The 22,919-nt window shown below is 40.3% G+C and overlaps 1 protein-coding gene across 11 annotated transcripts in view; it reads left to right on the top strand.

Annotated features, from left to right (window-relative positions):
- Positions 1–22,919, top strand: part of dmd (dystrophin) — a 1,835,475-nt gene that overhangs the window by 1,011,344 nt on the left and 801,212 nt on the right. For all 11 annotated transcript variants that reach the window (XM_059650343.1, XM_048540566.2, XM_048540567.2 and 8 more), the window contains one exon: positions 22,144–22,294. In XM_059650343.1, coding sequence (XP_059506326.1) covers positions 22,144–22,294 — 151 coding nt within the window. The remainder of the gene's footprint in view (positions 1–22,143; positions 22,295–22,919) is intronic.

The raw sequence follows: 22,919 nt of genomic DNA, 5'->3' as shown, positions 1-22,919 counted from the left end.
ACTACCAATCTTGTACCAGGAAAAGACCCTTATTCTGGATTCAAATTTCATGGTAACGTTAGAACTAAGCTTTCCTTCCTTTAAATTTTGTTGTCTGACATGCCCACAAGAGGTAGACTGTGTAGAAATTCTGAATGGTTTCGAATGTCAACATCTGCTTTGCTGAAAGAATCATTGTGGGTGTGTTCTTTTTCTTCACCTGGTAGCTCTTCTTAAGCATTTTTATTCAAATCTCATCAATCTTAATTTGTAGCTTTTAAGTAAAAGTTACATTATTTAACTGTTCCTGCCCTTTTGCCATACTTAATCAATTTCAGTATCTTATCTGCCATTTCTGTGCTGTCCAATCCCATTCTTTATTTACCAACCTATACAACTCCATAAGTTCCATTGTTGTCATGGAGAATACTGAGATACAGGCTATTAGACTAGGTGGGATTGAGGTTCATAAGGAGGAGGTGTTAGCAATTCTGGAAAGTGTGAAAATATTTTAGTCCCCTGGGTTGGATGGGATTTATCCTCAGATTCTCTGGGAAGCTAGAGATGAGACTGCAGAGCCTTTGGCTTTGATCTTTGTCATCATTGTTTACAGGAATAGTGCCAGAAGACTGGAGGCTAGCAAATGTTGTCCCGTTGTTCAAGGAGGGGAAAAGAGACAACCCTGGGACTTATAGACCAGTGAGCCTTACTTTGGTTGTGGGTAAAGTGTTGGAGAGAATTATAAGAGATAGGATTTATAATCATCTAGAAAGGAATAATTTGATTAGGGATAATCAACACAGATTTCTGAAGGGTAGGTCATGGGTCACAAAACTTATTGAGTTCTTTGAGAAAGTGACCAAACTGGTGGAGGAGGGTAAAATGGTCGATGTGGTATATATGGATTTCAGTAAAGCATTTGATAAGGTTCCCCACAGTAGGCTGTTGTAGAAAATACGGCGGCATGGGATTGAGGGTGATTTAGCAGTTTGGAACAGAAATTGGCTCGCTGTAAGAAGATAGAGGGTGGTGGTTGAAGGGAAATGTTCACCCTCGAGCTCAGTTACTAGTGGCATACCGCTAAGATCTGTTTTGGGGCTACTGCAGTTTGTCATTTTTATAAAAGACTCGGATGAGGGCATAGAAGGATGGGTTAATAAATTTGCAGATGACACTAAAGTCGGTGGAGTTGTCGATAGTGCGGGGAAGGATGTTCCAGGTTACAGAGGGACATAGGTAAGCTGCAGAGCTGGGATAAGAGGTGGCAAATGGAGTTTAATGTGGAAAAAGTGTGAGGTGATTCACTTTGAAAGGAGTAACAGGAATACAGATTACTGGGCTAATGGTAAGATTCTTGATAGTGTGGATGAGCAGAGAGATCTCGGTGTCCATGTGCACAGATCTCTGAAAGTTGCCATCCAGGTTGATAGGGTTGTTAAAAGGGTTTATGGTGTGTTAGGTTTTATTGGTAGAGGGATTGAGTTTCGGAGCCATGAGGTCGTGTTGCAGCTGTACAAAACTCTGGTGCGGCCACACTTGAGTATTGCATACAATTCTGGTCGCTGCATTATAGGAAGGATGTGGAAACATTGGAAAGGGTGCAGAGGAGATTTACCAAGATGTTGCCTGGAATGAAGGGAAGGTCTTATGATGAAAGGCTGAGTGACTTGAGGCTGTTTTCTTCAGAGAGAAGAAGGTTATGAGACGACTTAATAGAGACATACAGGATGACCAGAGGATTAGATAAAATGGACAGTGAGAGCCTTTTTCATTGGAAGGTGATGGCTCGCACGAGGGGACATAGCTTTAAATTGAGGGGTGATTGAATAGGACAGATGTCAGAGGTAGGTTCTTTACTCAGAGTAGTAAGGGTGGGGAATGCCCTGCCTGCAACAGTAGTAGATTTGCCAACTTTAAGGGCATTTAAATGGTCATTGGATAAAGGTATGGATGATAATGAAATAGTGTAGGTTAGATGGGCTTCAGATTGGTTTCACGGGTCGGCGTAACATTGAGGGCCGAAAGGCCTGTAATGTTCTATGTTCAATGTTCAATTGGATTCCTCATGGAAACAATCTTTCCAGCCAAGGAAACTTTGACATCAGACTCTTTACCTTCTGTCCTTTTCTCTGTTCTTTGCCAATCACCCTCATCCTGCTCTTGCTGCCATTCCTAAATGTTAATGGTTCATTCACTCCAGCTGTCTGTGAGCTTCATGTGCTTCCATATTCTGTAAACACGCCCATTAAATAATCCCAGAAACAAACTTCAAATTGACAAGTTATATCAGAAAGACAGGATTACCAGATTAATGGGAACACCACGACTAGCAATTTCCCCAAGTCTCGCACAATCTTAACTTGCAGCTACATTGCAATCCCTTTACTGTTGCTGGGCCCAAACCCTGGAACTCACCCCCTAACAGCATTATATGTATGCCTATGCCACATGGACTACAAGAGCTTATTTGTCAACCACATTTTCTGAGTGCAGGAATATAATTAAGGAGAGATTCTATGAGTTCTGTGCTGCATATTTTCAATCTTATTCAGCAATATTAGCTGCTTCTATTATATAATTTAGAAAATTTATCACAGCAGAAAATACATGCCATTATTTTAGAATGGATTACTGTCAAGTCTAATTCTAGTGAGTTTTGAGAAGATTTGTAGCTCAGGTTGAGGTTCTGGATGTGAGTTTGCTCGCTGAGCTGGCAAGTTAGTTTTCAGCCGTTTCGTCACCATTCTAGGTAACATCATCAATGAGCCTCCGACGAGGTATGGGGCACAACACCAGCACTTTGTCCGAGGCTCACTGATGATGTTACCTAGAATGGTGACAAAACGTCTGAAAACTAACCTTCCAGCTCAGCGAGCAAACTCACATCCAGAAGTCTAATTCAATCTGAGTTATGAACATTGAAGTGAAGAGCATTTTGCAATATGAATGATAATAACAGGTGATTCAGAACACTCAAGAAATCTAATCTCCCCAAATTTAGCTTCTGCTGTTTTTCTCATTCGTTTGGTGCAATGTTTTGCCCTTCCCGACTAAGTGAGTAGTGGGAAAGCAGTTGGACAGCCACTTAACCCACTGACAACTAAGGCCCTTAAGTGGGTAATGAATGAGTACTGAAGGGTCTCATCTCACTGCTAGTAACCATTCAGATTTCTCCATCCGCTTTCCCAGATCTTATCCGTGTTCCCCGTGCCATCATCGAGTCAGCTCTGGCCTTGATCCAGTAATGATGTTGTCCCTTGAGTTGGTGTCTTACGAGCAGCAGCCACCACCTGATCAGTGACACAGGTGTTCCGTGGAACTGCTTCCATCTGATTGACCAGCAGCTCTTTATATGCATGACCTTTGGTCCCGAGAGTTCATTGACACCAGTAGCCTGCTGGTCTGTCACATGCATCAGTAGTGCACGATACAGTGTGTCTGCTTTATAGGAGGTAACACATCGCCCTTGACAGTTTTAGTGCTAGCGACAAAGTCCTTGTAACTGCCGCAAGGTTCTAAAAATAGTATTGTGTCCTATTTTAAATGCTTTCCCTTAGTCCTACATTATATTTAGATTTGCAATTGTTGCTGTTAATTGTAAAATGAAGTGCGGTTGTGGTGCGGCAGTTAGAACATTGCTATATTGTAGAGTGTAGTCCTGTTCTGTTTTACAACCAAACCAAAGCTCCTTATCTTATAGTTAGCCAGTTTTACTTATGTCTGCTTTCTATATTTACCTTGTGTTCCAAATGATGAATTTGAACACGCCCAATGTGTAAACCCAGCTTTTCTCCCTGAGACAAGTTGTATTTTCTAATTCCTCTGTGACCTGTCTTTTTCCTGTAACACAAACTTCAAAAGTGCAAAATGATTTGAAAAATAGATGTAAAGGTCACAAGGATGGCTGCTTGGCATCTTTCTTTATCGATTTCTTTATTCTCCCGGTGCTGTCCTGCCTTCTCACTTCCCTTATTTTCCACTGGTGGATGTGACTTTACCTTCTGAGCACTGAGGCCTAGAGCTCCCACCACAGTACTCTGCCTCCACCTCTCTCTCCTTTTAAGATGCAGTGTAATCCTAAACTCTTTGAGCAAGTGCCCTAACATCTCCTCCTTTAGCAGTAAGCTGAAACTTGTTTTAAAATGAATTCTCATTGCTGTGCTTTGAGGTTTTCTGTATGTCAGACCTGCAACATATACCAGGAAACCTGTGTTCTTGTTGAGTCAGGTATCCTGATATTAAATATAACAATATTTACATGGCTACAATATCACAGCCTTACACACACGCTATCTCTTCTGTGTTTACTGATGTTACCATGTATTATATACATGGAACTGGTGGACAACATTGACCCCATTGCACAAAGTGACTGGAGGCAGAGCAGGCATCTTCAAAGGGAACATATTGTAATGTACGTTACTGCCTCAAAGGTACAGCCCTATCTGATCCAGCATCTTTACAATAATACAACACTCACCACTGATGAAGAGTCTAGGACCGAAAGGTCAGCTTTCCTGCTCCTAAGACGCTGCTTGGCCTGCTGTGTTCATCCAGCCCCACACTTTGTTATCTCGGATTCTCCAGCGTCTGCAGTTCCTAGCATCACTTACCACTGCTCATCGTTTTGCACAAGCATTTTGGTTGACTAGTAGCTATCATACTCTCTCTCTAGGGATCTCTAGGATCCAATTGGTCAGGTGTGGTAAACAGAGAATTTTTATGATCCAAAGAAAGGACTCATGTCTTAAACAAAATATAGTTTATTGAATGATATCAAGTATGTGTAAGTTACATTAATGCAATGGACATTTTTACAGAAGGCATGAAGAAGACCGAAATGATCCTCCCTCAGGATCCTAAGCTGTTCTCCCACAAGTCAATATCTCATCATCATGAGTGATGCTTATTGGCCCTCATCATTCACCATTTCAGCTCCTTACAACCTTATACAACACATTGAATGTTCTTTTTATTTGTATATGTGATGTGGGCTTTGCTGGGTGAATGACCATTTCTTGCCCATCTCTAATTCTCCTTGAGAAGATGGTGGTGAGCTGCCTTCTTGAAGCCATGCAGTCCGCATTGTTTAGGTACACCCACAAAGCTATTCATGCAGGAGTTCCTGGATCTTGACCTGGCAATGCTGAAAGAACTGTTGTATATTTCCAAGTCAGGTTGGTGAGTGACTTGGAGGAAAACTTGCAGGTAATGGTGCTCCCACCATGTATGTGCCATTGGCCTTCTGGGTGGCACTGGGTTCAGAGGTTGCTGTCTAAGGAATGTCAGTGAATTTCTGCACTGCATCTTTTTGTGAGTACACATTGTTGTTCCTGCAGTGGCAGAGTGAGTCAGTATTTGCAGAAGTGGTACCAATCAAGCGGGCTGCGCTTTCTTGGAGAGTGTCAAGCTTCTTAAATGTTGCTGGAGTTGTACTCATTCAGGCAAGTCAAGAGTGTACAATCAGACAAATGACTTGTGCTTTGTAGATTGTGGATCGGCTTTGAGAAGTCAGCAGGTGAGTTACTTGCTGCAGGATTTGAGCCTCTGACCTGCTGTTGTCGCCACTGTGTTTATGTGGCTATTCCAGTTCAATTTTTTGGTCAATGATAACCTTCAGCGTGTTCATTGATGGGGATTCCATGGTGGTAATACCATTGATTGTGAAGGATGATGGTTACATTCTTTCTCATTGAAGATAGCCATTGCCTGGCACTTGTGTGGTGCAAATATTACTTGCCACTTGTTGGGCTGAGACAGTTTATTGTCCACGTCTTGCTGCTTCTGGAGACAGTCTGTTTCAGTAACTGAAGAGTCGTAAAAGGTACCGAATATTGTGCAAGAATCATCAAACATCTAATGATGGAGAGGAGATCATTGATGAAGCATCTGAAGAAGGTGGGGCCTCGGACAGTGCCCTCAGGAACCCTGATCTTGTGCCTGGTAATGTCCCATGTGGCTGGCTTCAAGTCCCACCAACAGAGGTTTGTTGTACACCTCTGAACAGGTCGTTTAAAGATATCTTCCTTGAGGAGTTTCTGTAGGGATATCTTGGAACTGTGGTGGAGCACTATTTAAATACAAAATGTTGTTATTTCATTGTTCCTTCCTTAGTCACACTCGATACCCTCCAAGATTGATGTTGCTGCGATTTGTCTCCCACAAAAAAAGAACTGCACAATCAACCTGACAGATCTAATTAAATATAAACTACAGAGGCTGCTTACACTCATTTCTGTCTTCTGTGAGAGTACTTGAACAGAAAACACGAGAGAGAAGGCACCGAACTGTTACTGCAGAAAAGTTCACCATTCAAAAAATGCCAAAAGGAACCAGAAAGAATATGATGAAAAGACTCCTGTGAGGAAAAAAAATAAAAAATACGATATCCAGGACAATTGTAGTTGGACCAAGTATGAGCCTGAATTGCTGTGTTACTCTTTGGATATGGCACATTAAAAATGAGAATAACGTCAAGATGAAGACAAATATGCAAAGGATGAGCGATTGATTTGTTCTGGGGGGGCGGTATGTGTGTGGTTAATTTTCCTGGATATCCAGCCAATTATTTCTCACATATATTGTGGCCCACACTGATTCAATAAGACATTTGCAGCCATGCAGTGGTCGGTGTCATAGTGATTAGTGAAGGATCAGGTTAGTTTTCCAACAGCTGGGTGCAGCAACACATGCATTTTCCTTTCTGAGCTGTGACAGAGTGTCTCTCTGTCTCTTTCCGCCTTAATACGTTGGCATAAACAGTTCAGATTCATTAAATTGCTGAATTAAATTTATTTAATTGGGACTTAAATAAGCTATTTAATTGCCTGCTTCAACTCATTTTCACTTAATGTTTTTGCATTACACACTATCTGGTCCATTACATTTGCTCAATTTTTTTTCATGTTTTCATGCCAATTTCTTACTCCATCTCCGAAAACCATCAGTGTTTGCTGCACTTTTTTGTTTCTCAATCAGCCAATAAATTAGATCACAACAAAAGGACCAAAACCCTGGCTTGCCTGCTCTGTCTAACTCAGACAGGCATTAGGTGATGTTGTGGTCCATGAAGCTGTCAACAAGTCCTCGTGACTGTTTTAAAAATGTCTTCCTAATCCTTATGAGTAAATTGTCTACTTCATCTTACTCCTTTTCACCCATGAGATTTTAAGGTTTTACTGAACAGCTGGTACTCAACTTGGACTTTCTACTTAGTTCATGTGTGTTTTCTACATTATATACGTTTATTAGCAACTCATAAAATTGAATGTTTTTTATTTACAGAAAGTAATCCGAAATTAATTAACTGCTCTCGCCTGAAAGGCTGGAGCTTTCTGAAATCAGAAAGAGATATAGTTCATTTACCAATTTTGATCAAATGGCCCAGAATTATTGGGACTGTCTCTTCTATTTTCCTTTTGTGGTATTGTAACATTGAGGAAAGACTGGGATAGGAGTGTGTGGACAGTCATGTTTATCCACATTTGGGCAAATAGGTGAACTATATGAAGAGAGGGCGATGGCACATTTGAGTGACGTGTCCCCAATTCTGCAGTTGGCAGGAACGTGGGCATTTTTGTTACAGCCCTCATTTGATTATCTGTGCAGGCTCAGTTCATGTTCGAGCCTTTACTTTTAACTTAATCCAGTTAATTTTTCAATTCCTGTGACCTTGCTTCTGCAATATACACACTCTTAAAATCCAAGCTTAGTATCACTAATTGTGAGACTTCATTTTTTAAGTAAATGACTACTGACATAATTTCCTTTACTGCTGCGGTTTGACCTTCGAATGTTTTGCCAATTCCATATGCATATATAATTGAACATTATAAATTAGGAGTTATGTGATGGATAATATCATTAAGGTCTTTGGGGATAATTGTGGTGTACTTAAGGAGCAAATACCACGAAGACCATTTTTTAATGTTCTTCTATAAACCATGTAATGGAAATATTGAACAATATCCTCCAATCAACAGCTGTGCTTAACAATGATAATTCATAAGATATGCACTGATGTCGAAACTATTACCATGGTGACCGGGCCCTCATAAACTTGTGTTCCTTTCAGATGCACAAATTAATCCAATTACCCTGCTCTGTGTAATCACCTTTTTGTGAGTGATAGACAGTAATTTACTTGAACGAATAATTAATCAGCCAAACTTTAAATAAGTATGACCCCAAAAATTAAGTCTGACCTACCCCTTAACTTACTCTTGTAAAGCAATAATGTGTCTAACTCAGCTCTGAATATACTAAGTGACCCAGCCCCTACTGCCACCTGGGGGAGAGATTACCAAAGATGAAGCGCTCTGTTAACGGAGATCCCTCCTTCACCTGACCTTTGTGCTTGTAGAACCCTACAACAAGAATTTCCTATTTTCTCTGGGTCTTCGACATTGCCAGGTCAATTATTTGCTCTGCTGCTGGCTCCTGGCCAATATTGTTAGCAAGTGCCACCATTGCGACTTAAGGTGGAGATTGACAAATTTTTGTTAGGCATGAGAATCGAAAGTTTTCGGGGTGCATGCGAATGTGGAATTCAAAACACACATGGAATAATCATAAGATAACAAGGTGTAGAGCTGGATGAACACAGCAGGTCAAGCAGCTGAGGAGCAGGAAGGCTGATGTTTTGGGCCTAGGCCCTTCTTCAGAGTAAGTGGCTTGGAGGTAAGTGTCTTAGAGGGGAGCTTGCAGGTGTTGGTGTTCCCATGTATCTGCTGTCTTTGTCCTTCTCAGTGGAAGTGTCATGGGTTTGGAACATGCTGTCTAAGGAGCGTTGATACATCTTTTCAGAAGAAGGGCCTCGGCCCGATAAATCAGCCTTCCTGCTCCTCTGATGTTGCTTGGCCTGCTGTGTTCATCCAGCTCTACACCTTGTTATCTCAGATTCTGCAGCATCTGCAGTTTCTACTTTCGCTGGAATAATTATAATCTTAATGGAGCACATTTTGAGTGCCCAATAGCCACCTTCTGTGTCTAATATGTAGGCTTGTGTCTGGCTTCTCCAGTCCCTTAATTTCCTTGCTCACCCTCCACAAAGTGTTCACGACCTTACCTCTGCCAACAGCTAGACCTCTCATCTGACAGCCAGTAAACTGAGACACGTGCTACATGAGGTTCTACTGTTAAATTCAACAGGGTCTCCCAGAAATCCACATTTTCAGATATCCCAGCCATTGCAAATGTAACCCATGCAGCCTGCAACTTCCACCACCTAACCTTCCAACACCCAACAGCCCTAATTCTGTTCTCAGCTCTTTCTATGGATTTAAAGCAAGCACAAGTCCTGGAGCTGAAACAAATTAAAACACAAGCTCCTGCCATTGACTTGAAGTGTTACTAAATTGCTTACTTTTTTATATTAATATGGTATACTGAATGATTACAGTTTGCCATTTCAACATGGAGGCTGAGCTCAGTGCAAATAATTGGCCTGGCAATGTAGATGACCTTCCATAATAGGGAACTGTGTTATTTTCTGGAGGATTCCCAAATAGGGGAGATGAGGAGGAATTCTTCCCTAAGGCTATTAGCCTTTAGAAACCCCTGCCACAAAAAGCAGCCGGGGCAGTGTCATTTAATATATTCAAGACTGTGTTAGACAGATTGTTGTTTTGCAAAACGGGTCATTTCTAGTTGTATTAATTTATGGTTTGGATCATCAACTCACCACTCATGTAAGGCAGTGTCTATTACTTACAAGCTAAACCACACAAAGGTGACTGCTCTGAACACAGAAACTGAATTAGTTTATATATCTGAAGGTTACATAGACTTATACTGTGCTAATATTGTAGGCACCAGTGCATATGTTATGAAATATAATTTAGTATGACTGTTGATTGGAGAATGTTGTTTAATTTTATTAATATTGTTGCATGGTTTAAACAGCAATCATCATAGCATTTGCTCCTCTTATTTTATCGTAATTTTGCCCAAAGACCGTAATGATATCCTTTACCACAACGCATGCCACTTAACTTCTAATTTACAATGTTCGTATTATGTTGTGTATGGAAACTGTAAAGCGTTCAAAAATCAAAAAGCATCAGTGGCCCACAGAATATGTGAGAAAATGTGGCATGACGTACTTGGGCAGGAAAAATAAGAGCTAAATGTTACTTCGGTGAAGAAATCAGCTGCTGAGAGGAATTGAGATGTTCTCATGCAGAAATCATTAAAAATAAAATAAAAGGCAACTTTACCAGGTAGTAGTGAAGGCAAATGCAATGTTTGCCTTTATTTCCAAGGAATGCAGCATAAAAATAGGCAAGTCTTCCTGAAACTATGTCAGGCATTGGTCAGACCACACCTTGAATCCTCTGAACAGTTTTGGTCCACTTTTCTAAGGAAAGACAGACAGACATTGAAGACCGTCCAGAGAGCATGCATTAGGGTGATCCTGAGCATGAATGGATTTTCCTGTGAGGAGAGTTTGAGTTAGTTTACGCAGTGGATTTCAGAACAATTTTAGAAGGCAACTTTATTAAACTGTATAACGTTCGCCTGCCAATGTAGTTAACTCAGCCACATTAGGGGCATGTAAACAGTCCTTGGATAAGCATATGGATAATGATGGGATAGTGTAGGGGGAGGGGCTGAGGTTAGTTCACAGGTCGGTGCAACATCGAGGGCCGAAGGGCCTGTTCTGCACTGTATTGTTCTATGTTCTTATAGGAGTGATAGAATACACGATGAGCAGTTGTTTCCCTCATGTATTTCTTTTTCATTCTTCCATGGGATGTGAGTATCACTGACTGGGCCAGTATTTATGGCCCATCTCAAATTGCACCTGAGAAGGGAAGCTGCTTTCTTGAACCCTTGCAGTCCATTAGCCAAGGTATACCCACAATAGTGACAATGTATTTCCAAGTCAGGGTGGTAAGTGGCTTGGAGGGGAGCTTGCAGGTGTTGGTGTTCCCATCTATCTGCTGTCTCTGTCCTTCTCAATGGAAGTGGTCATGGGTTTGGAACATGCTGTCCAAGGAGCCTCGACACATCTCTTCAGCCCATCTTCTTGATGCTCCATACTGCTGCTACTCACCTTCGTTGGTGGATGTTTATCGATCTGGCACCAATCAAGTGGGCTACTTTGTTCTGGATGGTGTCAAGCTTCTTGAGTGTTGTTGGAGCTGCCCCCATCCAGGCAAATGGGGAGTATTCCATTATAGTCCCACCTTGATCCTTTTAAATGGTAGGCATATTTGTAGAGGCAGAAGGAGAGTTACTCACTGCAACATTCCAGTGTGTCTTGTAGCTACTGTTCTTCTATGGCTCATGTGTGATTGAGTTTCAGGCTATTCCTAACTCCCAGAGATGATAATTAGATTATGTCTTGTTTAATATAATCAGTGACAGTCAATTGTGAGATGCAATTATTGCTTGTGTTACAGGATTGCCAGATAATGACCATATTCAAGAAGTGAGAATCTAACCTTCATACTTTGATATTCAACAGTATTATCATCACTGAATCTCTCACCGTCAACCATGAACTCATACTAAACTGAACTGAACTGAACTATGGCAAAGTCTAGAACTAGAAGGTATAATCTCTTTGTAATAAGTCACCCATTTAAGATGGACATGAGAACAAGTTTCTTCTCGAAGACAGTAGTGAATCAGGGGCAGTCTTTACTACATGGGACTGTAGAGCTTGAGCCATTGAGGATTTCAAGGCTCAGTCAGACAGAGTTTTAATCAGTAAGGGAGTCAACTATGGAGGGGAAAGGCAGAAAGTGGAGCTCAGCATTATTAAGTCAGCCATGATCTCATTGAAAATGCTGAAACAGATTCAATGGGCTGAAAAGCCTACTTATGCTGCTATATCTTATGATATACTAATTTTTAAAATGCTCAATAACCCCACCTCCACCTTCTGAGGCAGAAGTTCCAAAACGGATCCTCCAGTGAAAGAAATATAATCCTGTTTCTGCCTTAAAAGCAGGACCCCCTCACATGCAAGTAGTGTCCCTGAGGCTGGTTTAATCTACAAGAGTCAACATCATTTCTGCATTCACTTTATCAAGAACATTCAGGAGTTTATACATTTAAGCCAAGTGATCCCTCACTCTTTTAAACTTGTGTGAAAACAAGCCCAGCCTATCCAATCCTTCCGCATAAGACAATCTGCTAATTTCCTGGTATCAAGCCACTAAACTTCTCTGAACCGCATCCAATGCATTGGCATCCTTCCTGAAATAAGATGACCAAAACTGCACTCAACAACTCGAGTGTGGTTTCACAAATGCAGTGAAGTAAAAAAGCCTCACTTTTATGTTCAATTCCTCTCATAACAAATGACAGCATTCCATTAACTGCCTTAATCACTTGCTGTCACGTTCCTCCTTTTAATACTGAGTCCAAGGCCCTGTCTTGTGGTAGAGAATTAACAAGTTGAGACATTTGTCTTGCATAACAAGAGTCAGTAAACTATGTGGTAGCAAGAGCTTCAAGCTACATTGACAAGTTAGGAAAAAATACTGAAAGCTATTGGTGCCAAAACATGTTTGTCTCCTTCTGGACGTAGTGTTCAACTGCTCAATTCTCCAAGCAAACAGTGTGTGCCTTTATCAGATTGAGGGAAGCTAAATTCAACTTCACATTCAGTCATTCAGGACATTTTCTGACACAGGAAGCTATAGAATCTTGATCCATCCAGGTTATCCCTGATGTCCTCCTATTTCAAGGAGTGCCTTTAACCACATATGCCATAAAGGCACTTGCAAAAGTGCCTTTAACCACATATCTTGCATTTCCAACACCTCTGCTCTCACATCCACTCCCTTCAACAAAAATAAAGACAGAATCCCCCGGTCCTCACATATCACCCCACCAACCTCCGCATCCAAAGCATCATTCTCCGCCGCTTCCCCCACCTACAATCTGATCCCACAACCAAGGAGCTTGTTCCCTCCCCATCCCTATCTGCCTTTTGTAGGGACAACTCACTTCGCGACTCCATTGTCTGCTCCAGGCTGTCCACTAACCCCACCTGGTATCTTTCCCTGAAACCACAGGAAGGGCTACACCTGCCCCTACACACACCCCCAACTCACTTCAATTCAAGGCCCAAAGCAAACCGTCCATATCCGACAGACGTCTACCTGTACATCCGCCAACTTGGTCTGCTGTATCTGCAACTCCTGAAGTGCCATTCTCTACATCGTGAGACCAAGCATAGACTCAGAGACCATTTCGTAGAGCATTACACTCTGTACGTGACAAATGATACCACTTTCTGGTCGCCAGCCAATTTAACTTCCCCTCCCACTCCATGGTTGACATGCCCATCTTGGACCGCCTCCAATGTCACAATGAGGCCACCCACAAACTGGAGGAATAGCACCACATATTCCCCCTCGGGAGCCTGCAGCCCGATGGCCTAAACGTGGTATTCACCAGTTTTAAAATCTCCCCACCTCCGGCCTCATCCCTTGTCCAAGCCTCCCTCTTACCCCCACCTCCTTGACCTGACACAACTTGTCCATCTTCTCTCACACCTATCCACCCAACCCATTCTCCTGACCAATCCCCACCTGCATTCACCTATCACCATCCCACCTACCTTTTTCAGCCCCATCCCTCCTCTCTCTATTTATTTTCCAGATCCCTTCTCTCTCCCCATTTCTGAAAAAGGGTCCTGACCCGAATCGACAACTTTTCTCTCCCCGATGCTGTTTGGCCTGCTGTGTTCCTCCAGCTCCACACTGCAATATCTCTGATTCCAGCATTTGTAGTTCATGCTGTCCCTCAATCTTGAATTGTGTTTATTTGCCAAAAAAAGTCTCCTGTGTTCCACTACATCTTCCACTAGTAGTTTCGACATGATTAGAATACTTCCACTGAATGTTATTTGCTTGTGTGTTTTATTTTCCTCATTTTTATGCATTTTAGACTTCTATTTAATTTGAAACTTTTACCCTTGTTCTGGTTTTCCATTTAAAATAGGAAAAGGGAATTCTCATTACCCAAGTTGTTCAATCACAGCTGTTTATTTTACAGCCCAGCCAATGCTAGGCAAGGTAACAATGCAGGGTAATTAGTTTCTCTTTATTTGCTACTCTTGAAATTTGTTGTCTTTCTCAAGTGGGCCCTAACTTAAGGAAAATGCAGCAGGAAATATTGGAAACTACTTCTTTAGTTGTCTGTACAGGCCATCAGGTCAGTAAATGGATCCTTCGTTCTGCTGACTGGCTAAAAGGCCTGCCCAATTGAACTTTATGTTTAATTCGGTATTCTTGAACAAATAGCTATGAATACGTTCCACTGATGGGAGGTTTCAGCTCAATCATTTGCATCACTAGCATGAGAAGCGAGATTGTACGGTAGATACTTGAAAGAAAGAGGCTGTGAAAATGTGTAACAAAGTGTAGAGCTCGATGAACAGAGCAGGCCAAGCAGCATCAGAGGAGCAGGAAAACTGACGTTTTGGGCCTAGACCCTTCTTCAGAAAATTTTCTGATGCTTCTTGGCCTGCTGTGTTCATCCAGCTCTACACCTTGTTACCTCAGATTCTTCAGCATCGGCAGTTCCTATTATGTGTGAAAATGTATACCATGCTTCTGTAATCAGGTCAGTCACATTGTGGTACGTACCTTCTTCACCAAGTGGGGCAAACAGCCTCCAGAGACGTATCTTAGCTGTTGCTACCTTGCAGCAAGTAATTCTATTGATCTTTGTACTTCTTTTTGATGCTTAGACAAATTTTGGAGATAACCAAGGCTGAAATATGGTTAATGATGACCTCCTTAGTGTCTTATGATTGCTGTTAACTCTGAGGCTGAGAAAACTATAGTGTTATAATGAAGGTTGCTGACATTGCTGTTGCTGGGAACTCACAACAAACGCACAGCACAGTGAAGCAAGCAAGTACTTGCATCGTGGTTGACATTTTGAAGTGCTACATAAGAATAAAGATTCATTATTACAAGGATACATACACTGCCAAGAGGGCTGTTTGTTATCCAGTCAAACAGCAACACATTTACAATCGAAGATGATAAATTAATGTTGGCAATCTATCAGAAAATTAGCTGAATGTACTGAAACTACTTCGCTAATGTCTGAATTTGTGTTTTGATATTTATACGGATTCCTGCATTGTAAGATGGGTGAATGAAATCAGTCCTGAAGCAAATCACTGCTAGACATCGTGGGTCTCAATCAGAAATTTGTGGGTAATTCTGGTATAATTGAATCAATAATTATTGACCATTTTAACAAAATAACTGTTAGTAGCATTTGGAAAAAGCAGCAGGCAAAGCTCAATGTCAGTCTTGACATTTTAGATGCCTAAATTAATCTCATATCAGCGGTATGGCAGAAAGTTTTCAAGAAGAACAATTAACCACCAAAATAAGGTTGCAAGACTCCAGCTTGTACAAATTCAATTAGAGCTATCTCTGACTAATAATATGAGGCAAGTTTACAATGTAAAGATACCGTGTGGTACAGCAACTCTAAAGTGCAAGCTAGGAGTAGCTTGAAAACCAAATTACCAAAACCACATTAGGGGCACTTAAACAGTCCTTGGATAAGCATATGGATAATGATGGGATAGTGTAGGGGAGGGGCTTAGATTAGTTCACAGGTCGGCGCAACGTCGAGGGCCGAAGCGCCTGTTCTGCACCGTATTGTTCTATGTTCTATGTTCTGTGTTCTAAATGGAGCAAACTTAAAATATATGGGCATTCTTAGATAACCTATTTAGTATACACCTTTCTGAATCGATTCACATAAAACTATTGGAAGTAAACACTAAGCAGTTGGCTACTTGAATATGTGTTTTTTTTAAAACTGAGCTTCTGTTCCTCCATCTTTTAATGCATTAGTCAAGTGAAAACGTTATATTAGTGAGGTCATTTTGGTGTCTAATTGAAATGAGATGATCAAATAACAATGCTGTGTGATCAGTTAACAAGGGATAGTTGGTGAAAAATTTACGTTTGGCTTATTAATCAAATTTATACCTTACCTTTGAATTAGAATTTTTGAACATCAGGATGGATGACAGAGGAGAATGTTGAGATTACTTCCTATAAATTGCATTTAGCCTCAATTAGATGTACAGTGGAAACCAATATAGTCAATGCTTAACTAAAAACTGTAACTGTGGAAATAAGATACCTTGGAATTCCGGAGTGGACTAATTCAGGGCTCTATGGTTATTGACAAAAGTTATCAGCAGAGACAGTTCTTAATAGAGGCCACTTTATGGGTGTATTTGATACCTAAGGACTCATTTTCATTGCCTGTTATTATTATCTGGCTAATTGAAAGTGAAGGAGAGCGCAAAGTGTGTACTTAAATGTTTATTTATGTAAGTAAATCTTCTCAAATGGCTCCCTTTTGAATCCACAGAGCAAGATTTTATGTATACAATTGACAGTGAATTATGTAGTTTATAATACAACTTACAAACATTGTGAGTCACCACAGATTCAGTGGACTGAATTTTGTGTTTCTTTAGCAAAGTTCAAGTTGCATTGAGTTCTTTTGGAGGGTTAGGTCACTGAGAGCCTTTTTCCGTATCTTAGCAAACTTACTTTCATTCATTTCCCTACTCTTCCCCGATGATATTTCACTCATCTGATTTCTTCCCCCATTTTCTGGCACAATGCGTCATTCCTGGAACAAATTGCCACTCAACAGAAGTCCCAGAATTCACTGGAATCCCTTGTGTTTGTGCCAACTATTGAAGCACATTGTGCACCCAAACGAGCACTGAGCCAACAGTGACACTGCCAAGCTGCTGACATTTGTTGTGGACCTGGAAGATGGAGGGACATCAGCATGCCACTTTCCAGGCAGGGCTTTTATTGAGTTCTGTCTGTCCCTCTGCCTTATGATCACATATGTTTGGGTACCAGTGCATAACATGGGGTGCCCCTAGATATAATTTTGCAAATTGTAAGATGGAAAACTGTTTTGGAATTAAGAGCTCATGTTCAGAATGCGTCATCAGAAAAACAAAACCATCAATGTTACATCTGCCATCCCTGATCTGCATGCACTTTTGCATTACATTAACTGGTCTCACTATGGCATAGTGATAATCGCTGTTTGGGGATTGTAGAATTTACCTTTCTCCTTCAGTGCTGTTCAAGGAAGTGTTGAATACACTGGTGAGAATTGCTTGTTTATTGTCATGCAAGAGAAGTTTAAGCATCATCAGATTATCATCAATCCCACAGAAATGTAAGTGAATTTCCTGATGTGATAATTTGTGACAACAAAGTTAATGCCAGATTCATACCATTCTTCTTTCCATGGCCACTCTGAAAGAAGGCCCAATCTGCACAGATTTTGTTGTGTTAACCATTCTCCAATGGCTAAGTCTCATAGAATGTAATGAGCTTGATGATGCTCCCAAGCTACCTCTCTACCAACAACAGCAATGCTTCTCTTTGAACTGTTAGATGCGGCAGTGCTCATGATTAGCCATCATTAGCACTTGAGGCAATGTCTTTTTTGAGATTAATTTATGACTATGTTGATGGGATCTCTTCCAGTTCTGTCTGGCAGGTGAAAAGGGCAAAGCAAATATTGATAGAACACCTTTTCTAACGTATTCCTCATACTCAGGAATTAAGCAACAAAATCCTGAGGAGTGCCGTTCAGGTTCTGCCGAATGCCTAGTTTGCTTCCTTCCAGTGAAAAATAACCTTGAACCGTCATTGTGAGATTCACAGCTAAATCTCCTGGTGAATGCATACTGCTTGGTACATCACCTGGCCATTACCACTGGTCATGTGATGACAGATGATAGATGATAAATGAAAGATGATAGCACATGGATTATTGTCTGGGAATTTTGCACATTGTCAGTGTCAAACACCTGACCTCCTCTGTCTTGGTCCAATACCAGCCTTATGCACCCAAGTCCAAACCTATTTAACCCATGGCTAGAAATGGCTGTGAATGTGGTGGGTGGCCAGAGTATCTTCTATGTTTTGTAAACTCTGTGTGATCCATAGCATGATGCTTACCTACCTTTAAGACCATTGGCCCTTAGACTGGTCTACCCTTCCCAGTCTGCTAGAATCAGTCTTTACATGTCAGAGTAGGCAAATCCCTAATTTGCTGAGGGTAAGTCTGATGGTATCCATGCCTGGCCACAGTCACATGCGAACAACTACTGAGCTGGATGAAAGTGAAGACCAATACAGGGTAAACCATTTCAAAGACTGCAGTGAGCCTGTCCATGAGAGGAGCTATCCACCCCTTCTACTATTTAAACCTTCAAATTGTAGTATAATACACATAGAAACTCCAAGTACATGGGTGAGATTAAGGATGGAAATGAGAGATAGCAGTTGATGGAACTGAAATTCAATTAATATGTCTGGAAAATAAAAACAGTGCTCAGTTGTAGTGATGAATTGCTGTAAAAACCTATTTCACCGACTAATGTCCTTTAGGGAAGGAAGTGTGGAATCCTTGTCTAGCATGAGCTAAACGTCAGTCCGGTTTCCCCGTACAGTGAGTTTAACTCATAACTGCTGTCTTAAATGTGTGAACAGCTCATTCAATTGAAGGACATTTAGGAATGGGCAACTAATGCGTGTGTTGCCAATGATGTTCACATTCCATGAATGAATACAAAAATATTCTCAACCTCTTCCTGAGACTTTAGAGACTAGCAGACAAATCCTATGAATATAGATACTGCTGTTGTTGTCTTCCGTGTTGTCAATTTGCATCATCATCCCTGCAAAACAATCTGGGCTTCCCTTTGACCTTTAATAGTTTTATTACACAGGGGCTATTGCTAGTCAGATTTCAGAATGTGTCACATGACCTGCTTCATTTTTCTCTAAACTTAAGACTGTCCTGAAATACAACAATCTTGAAAAGAAAAACAACAATATAAATTGCTGGAAAGGCTCAGCAGGTCTGGCAGAATCTGTGAAGAGAAATCAGACTTAACGTTTCAGATTGAGTGACACGTCCTCAGAATCTTACAACCTCAGAATCTTACAAACGTCATAATTGTGTCTTTTTTTGTGATGGCAAACTTTAAAACATCATTACTAAGTTCAGTGTTTATTGTTTTAAACCTGTGCCCATCCACTTGTCCATCCAGTTGCTATCATTCACTTCTGCGCAAACACCTCTCCTCAGTTCTTTTGGAAAACATTCTCCAGTCTTTCTTCAAAAGTTTGGCATTTAGACCTGAGGGATCATACTGGTGTTCTCTTCAAGACCTCAGGCTACATTTTGTGCATTGTTGTGACCACACCTGATCTAATACTCAAGGCCTGACCTGACTGGAGCCTAAACAATTTTGAAGCTAGTTTTTTTTCATTGTGTTCTCCATTTTTATTTATATAGTTACATTGTGGCTTGTGAACTGTATAAAATTTAAACATGCTTAAATTGTCCCTGAAGGATGAAAGTGTTTTTTTTAATTCATTCATGGGAAGAGGGCGTCACTGGCCACGCAGCATTTATTGCCCATCCCTAATTGCCCAGAGGGCAGTTAAGAGTCAACACATTGCTGGTGGAGTGGAGTCACATGTAGGTCAGACCAGGTAAGGATGGCAGTTTCCTTCCCTGAAGGATGTTAGTGAACCAGGTGGATTTTCCTGACAATCGATAATGGATTCACAGTCATCATTAGACTCTTACTTCCAGATATTTATTAAATTCAGATCCCACTGTCTGCCATGGTGAGATTCGAACCCAGGTCCCCAGAATGCTACCTGAGTCTCTGCATCAACAGTCCAGTGATAGTACCAGTAGGCCATCGCCTCCCCTATATTTTACATTTATATATTTTAGATTGTATGATTTTACTTTGTATTTGTCCTTACAAAGTTCCATATGCCATTATTCATTTGTGTGCTATTGTCCATATGCCATTGCATATTTTATCCAATAAATAATTATAATTCTCAAGTTCATGCTTCATTTAACTGCGCTTCCTAATTTGAAATTATCTGTAACTTAGACCACTTGCCTTTTCTCCATTCAAGTGCCTAATGTATACTTTATCACTTTTGAGCTAACTTCACAGTATGGGAGACATAAAATGAACAAGTATCAAGTATAGTGACTATCAGAAAAGTTGTTCAGGCCACAGAAAGGAACTACCAGTTTTGTAAATATTTAAGCATGTAGTGATTCCAACTTCTGAGACTTACAATGATTTCCCATGTCTACAATGCATAAGGTAGTAATATTATTCAGTGAACTAACAACTCTATTTCTCCAATTTACTTGCCTTGTCCTCATGAAGGCACAGACCCTTTTGGGTGTATGGTTTAAAAGAACTAGTCATTCATGGAGTACATTGCCCAAATGATGGTTTGCATATTAGTCCATAAATAGGAACACGTATAGAGAATTTCATGCTTTGAACCTGTTCACCATACAATTAGATACTGGCTGATCTATACTTCATCTCTTTTTGGCCATGTGTATTCAGCTCACATATCATCAGAAAAGAACAGCACACACAGCATGTCAGCGACAGGCATTTCTATTTACCAGTGCAAATGCTGCTACCAAGAATCTTTGAAAAGTCATCTGCTAACATCAGGGTGCCTTCTACATTATGTGGCAGCAGGGCTGCCTTGCTTGTAATTGACGCCTCAACAAAATGATTGAAAAGTTTTCATTTGTAGTGTGTGTGGTCAAATCTATCAGAAACAACTCAAAGCACTTCGGGCATAACAAATTGCCTTGGGAATATAGTAGCATTTCTCCTTAGGCAAACCGTAGTTGTAAAGGTTTATAAATAATTCAGAACTTGAAATGAATTGAGCTTTGAGATTAATTGTAAATACAAGATGTGTGGGAAGATTGTAGATTGTTTTGTCTTTCCTTCAGATAAAGACTTGAGATCCTTCCATTCTAATAATGCAATCCTTTCAAATGTGGTTTCTTTGGTCAAACACTTCTGCTGGTTTATGATCTGAAAGCTGTCCAATGTGTTATCTCATGTAACATCTTCTACAAAGGTGTAGTTCTTCTTGAAATTTAATTATGGTTATTAAGTATATCAACTATTTATTAAACACTATAGTATCACAGATGTATACATAATTTAGAGTTTGTGTTACTGTACATGACATAAATTTAACTGAACACACTGTACTTGTCTCATTCCATTATTCCATTACTCTTTCCACTGAGAGGGTAATTGAAGGTGAGATGTGTTCCTTTGCCGCATAATTTCACATGCAATAATGTCAGGTAACTATTTTAAATATACTCCCTGTCTGGAATCTATACAATAACACAACAGTTTGTAATGATTGTTTAAGCAAAAATAGTCTTGTGTCACAACAAATGGTTTGTATGAACTTGCTTCTAATATTAATATTTCGCAACATAGAAAATCTGTAATGAAGGAGATATATTCAGAGTCTGTATTTTCTTCCAATACTGCTTCTGAGCAATAAGCCATGGACTCACAATAGATTGATCCACACTTACAGGCAAAGCACTGCACTGTTTCGTTTGGCCTCCTGCATGATGGTTGACCAGGAGAGACCCTTCTATCTTGCCACCTACCATCAAACATACTGTAAGGACGTCCAGGCTGATAATCAACCTGTTGTCCAACATGACAAATATACCTTCCATGGCGAAACATATCTTCATGTGAGACTCATTCACAGACCTTCCCGATCTCAAGGTGGAGGTGCTGCCACTGTGCCACAAGCTTTGCCGGATCGAGAGAAAATTGCTTTAATATCCATGTTTTAAAGCATTTGAATATTTGTGCATTCGGTCACATCATTTCAAAGAAGCAAGCATGCATGTCCTCAGGGACTGATGATATTTTTAGCTGAAATTAAGTTTGTTTATTTTTAAATCAACTCTCCACAAATGCAACAACTTACCAGGATACAAAGTGGAGAAAAGAGCAAAAATATATAAGTTAGCTCTCCAGTTGGAGTGGTGTAATAAATCTACTGACTTCTCTAGTGGAAAACAATTGTGCATCAGTCTTCAATTTAAACAATTCAGTTGAATAATAATAGTTTATGTAGTTGATGTACAACCCTGGGTACTGTACAATGTAGGCAGTTTTGAGACATTTTATGAATTATCAGTGTCATTAAGTTATGAACTGAAAATGTATAAGTTTATGTTAATTCTTGGATAAAGTTATAAAAAATGTACTTGTCCTTTGCCCAGGAGGTTTGAGAGATCTGTGGAGAAGTGGCGCGCCTTCAACTATGAAATGAAAGACCTGGCTACATGGATGACAGAAGGAGAGCAGATCCTGAATGACACCAGGATGGATACTGAAAATATAGACCCAGAGAAAACTCAACAGAAACTCAAGGTAATTATGCATCAAGTGCTCCTAATTGAAATAACCACAGTTTAACATTGGAATGAATCCTGCTTAGGAAATAAATACAAGAGTCAGCTTCCAAAGGTAATAATATTTTTGTAAAGGAAAACTATGTCAAAAACTGGAACTGTTTACTTCACGGTTGCTGTTACCAACATTAGAAGTTCAATGGTCAAAAAAATCTTTAACATTTATTTCTGAATATTTGTGCTTTCTGCTCACTTTGTGCTGAATTTTGCAACCCTAGATTTGTTAAGTTATGCAAAGACTATTGAGGTTAACCAATAACTCTGATGGCTAAGGAAGAACAAATCTATGGTTGATATTCTGATACTATCACAACTTTAAGAAGCATTGAGATTTGTATCTAGCTCATGTTCCATTGTGTTAAGGATATGCCATCATTTACACTTTTTGTAAACCTGTATACTTTGTGGATATGGAGTAATAGGTCAATTATTTACACTTAAGAGACAGCATATGTTGAGGCATAATTACAGGAAAATGATAAAGAAGCCTTTATGGGCTGAATTGTTTTTGAAGACTTTACAGAAACAAGTCTGGTGGGATGGAAAGCAATAAAAACAATCCCATTAGCTCTGCAGTAATAGAA

This window comes from Stegostoma tigrinum, chromosome 12 (assembly GCF_030684315.1).
Source record: "Stegostoma tigrinum isolate sSteTig4 chromosome 12, sSteTig4.hap1, whole genome shotgun sequence".
Lineage (NCBI taxonomy): Eukaryota > Metazoa > Chordata > Chondrichthyes > Orectolobiformes > Stegostomatidae > Stegostoma > Stegostoma tigrinum.
Note: the sequence above shows the minus strand (reverse complement) of the source record. Positions and strands in the feature narration are given on the sequence as shown.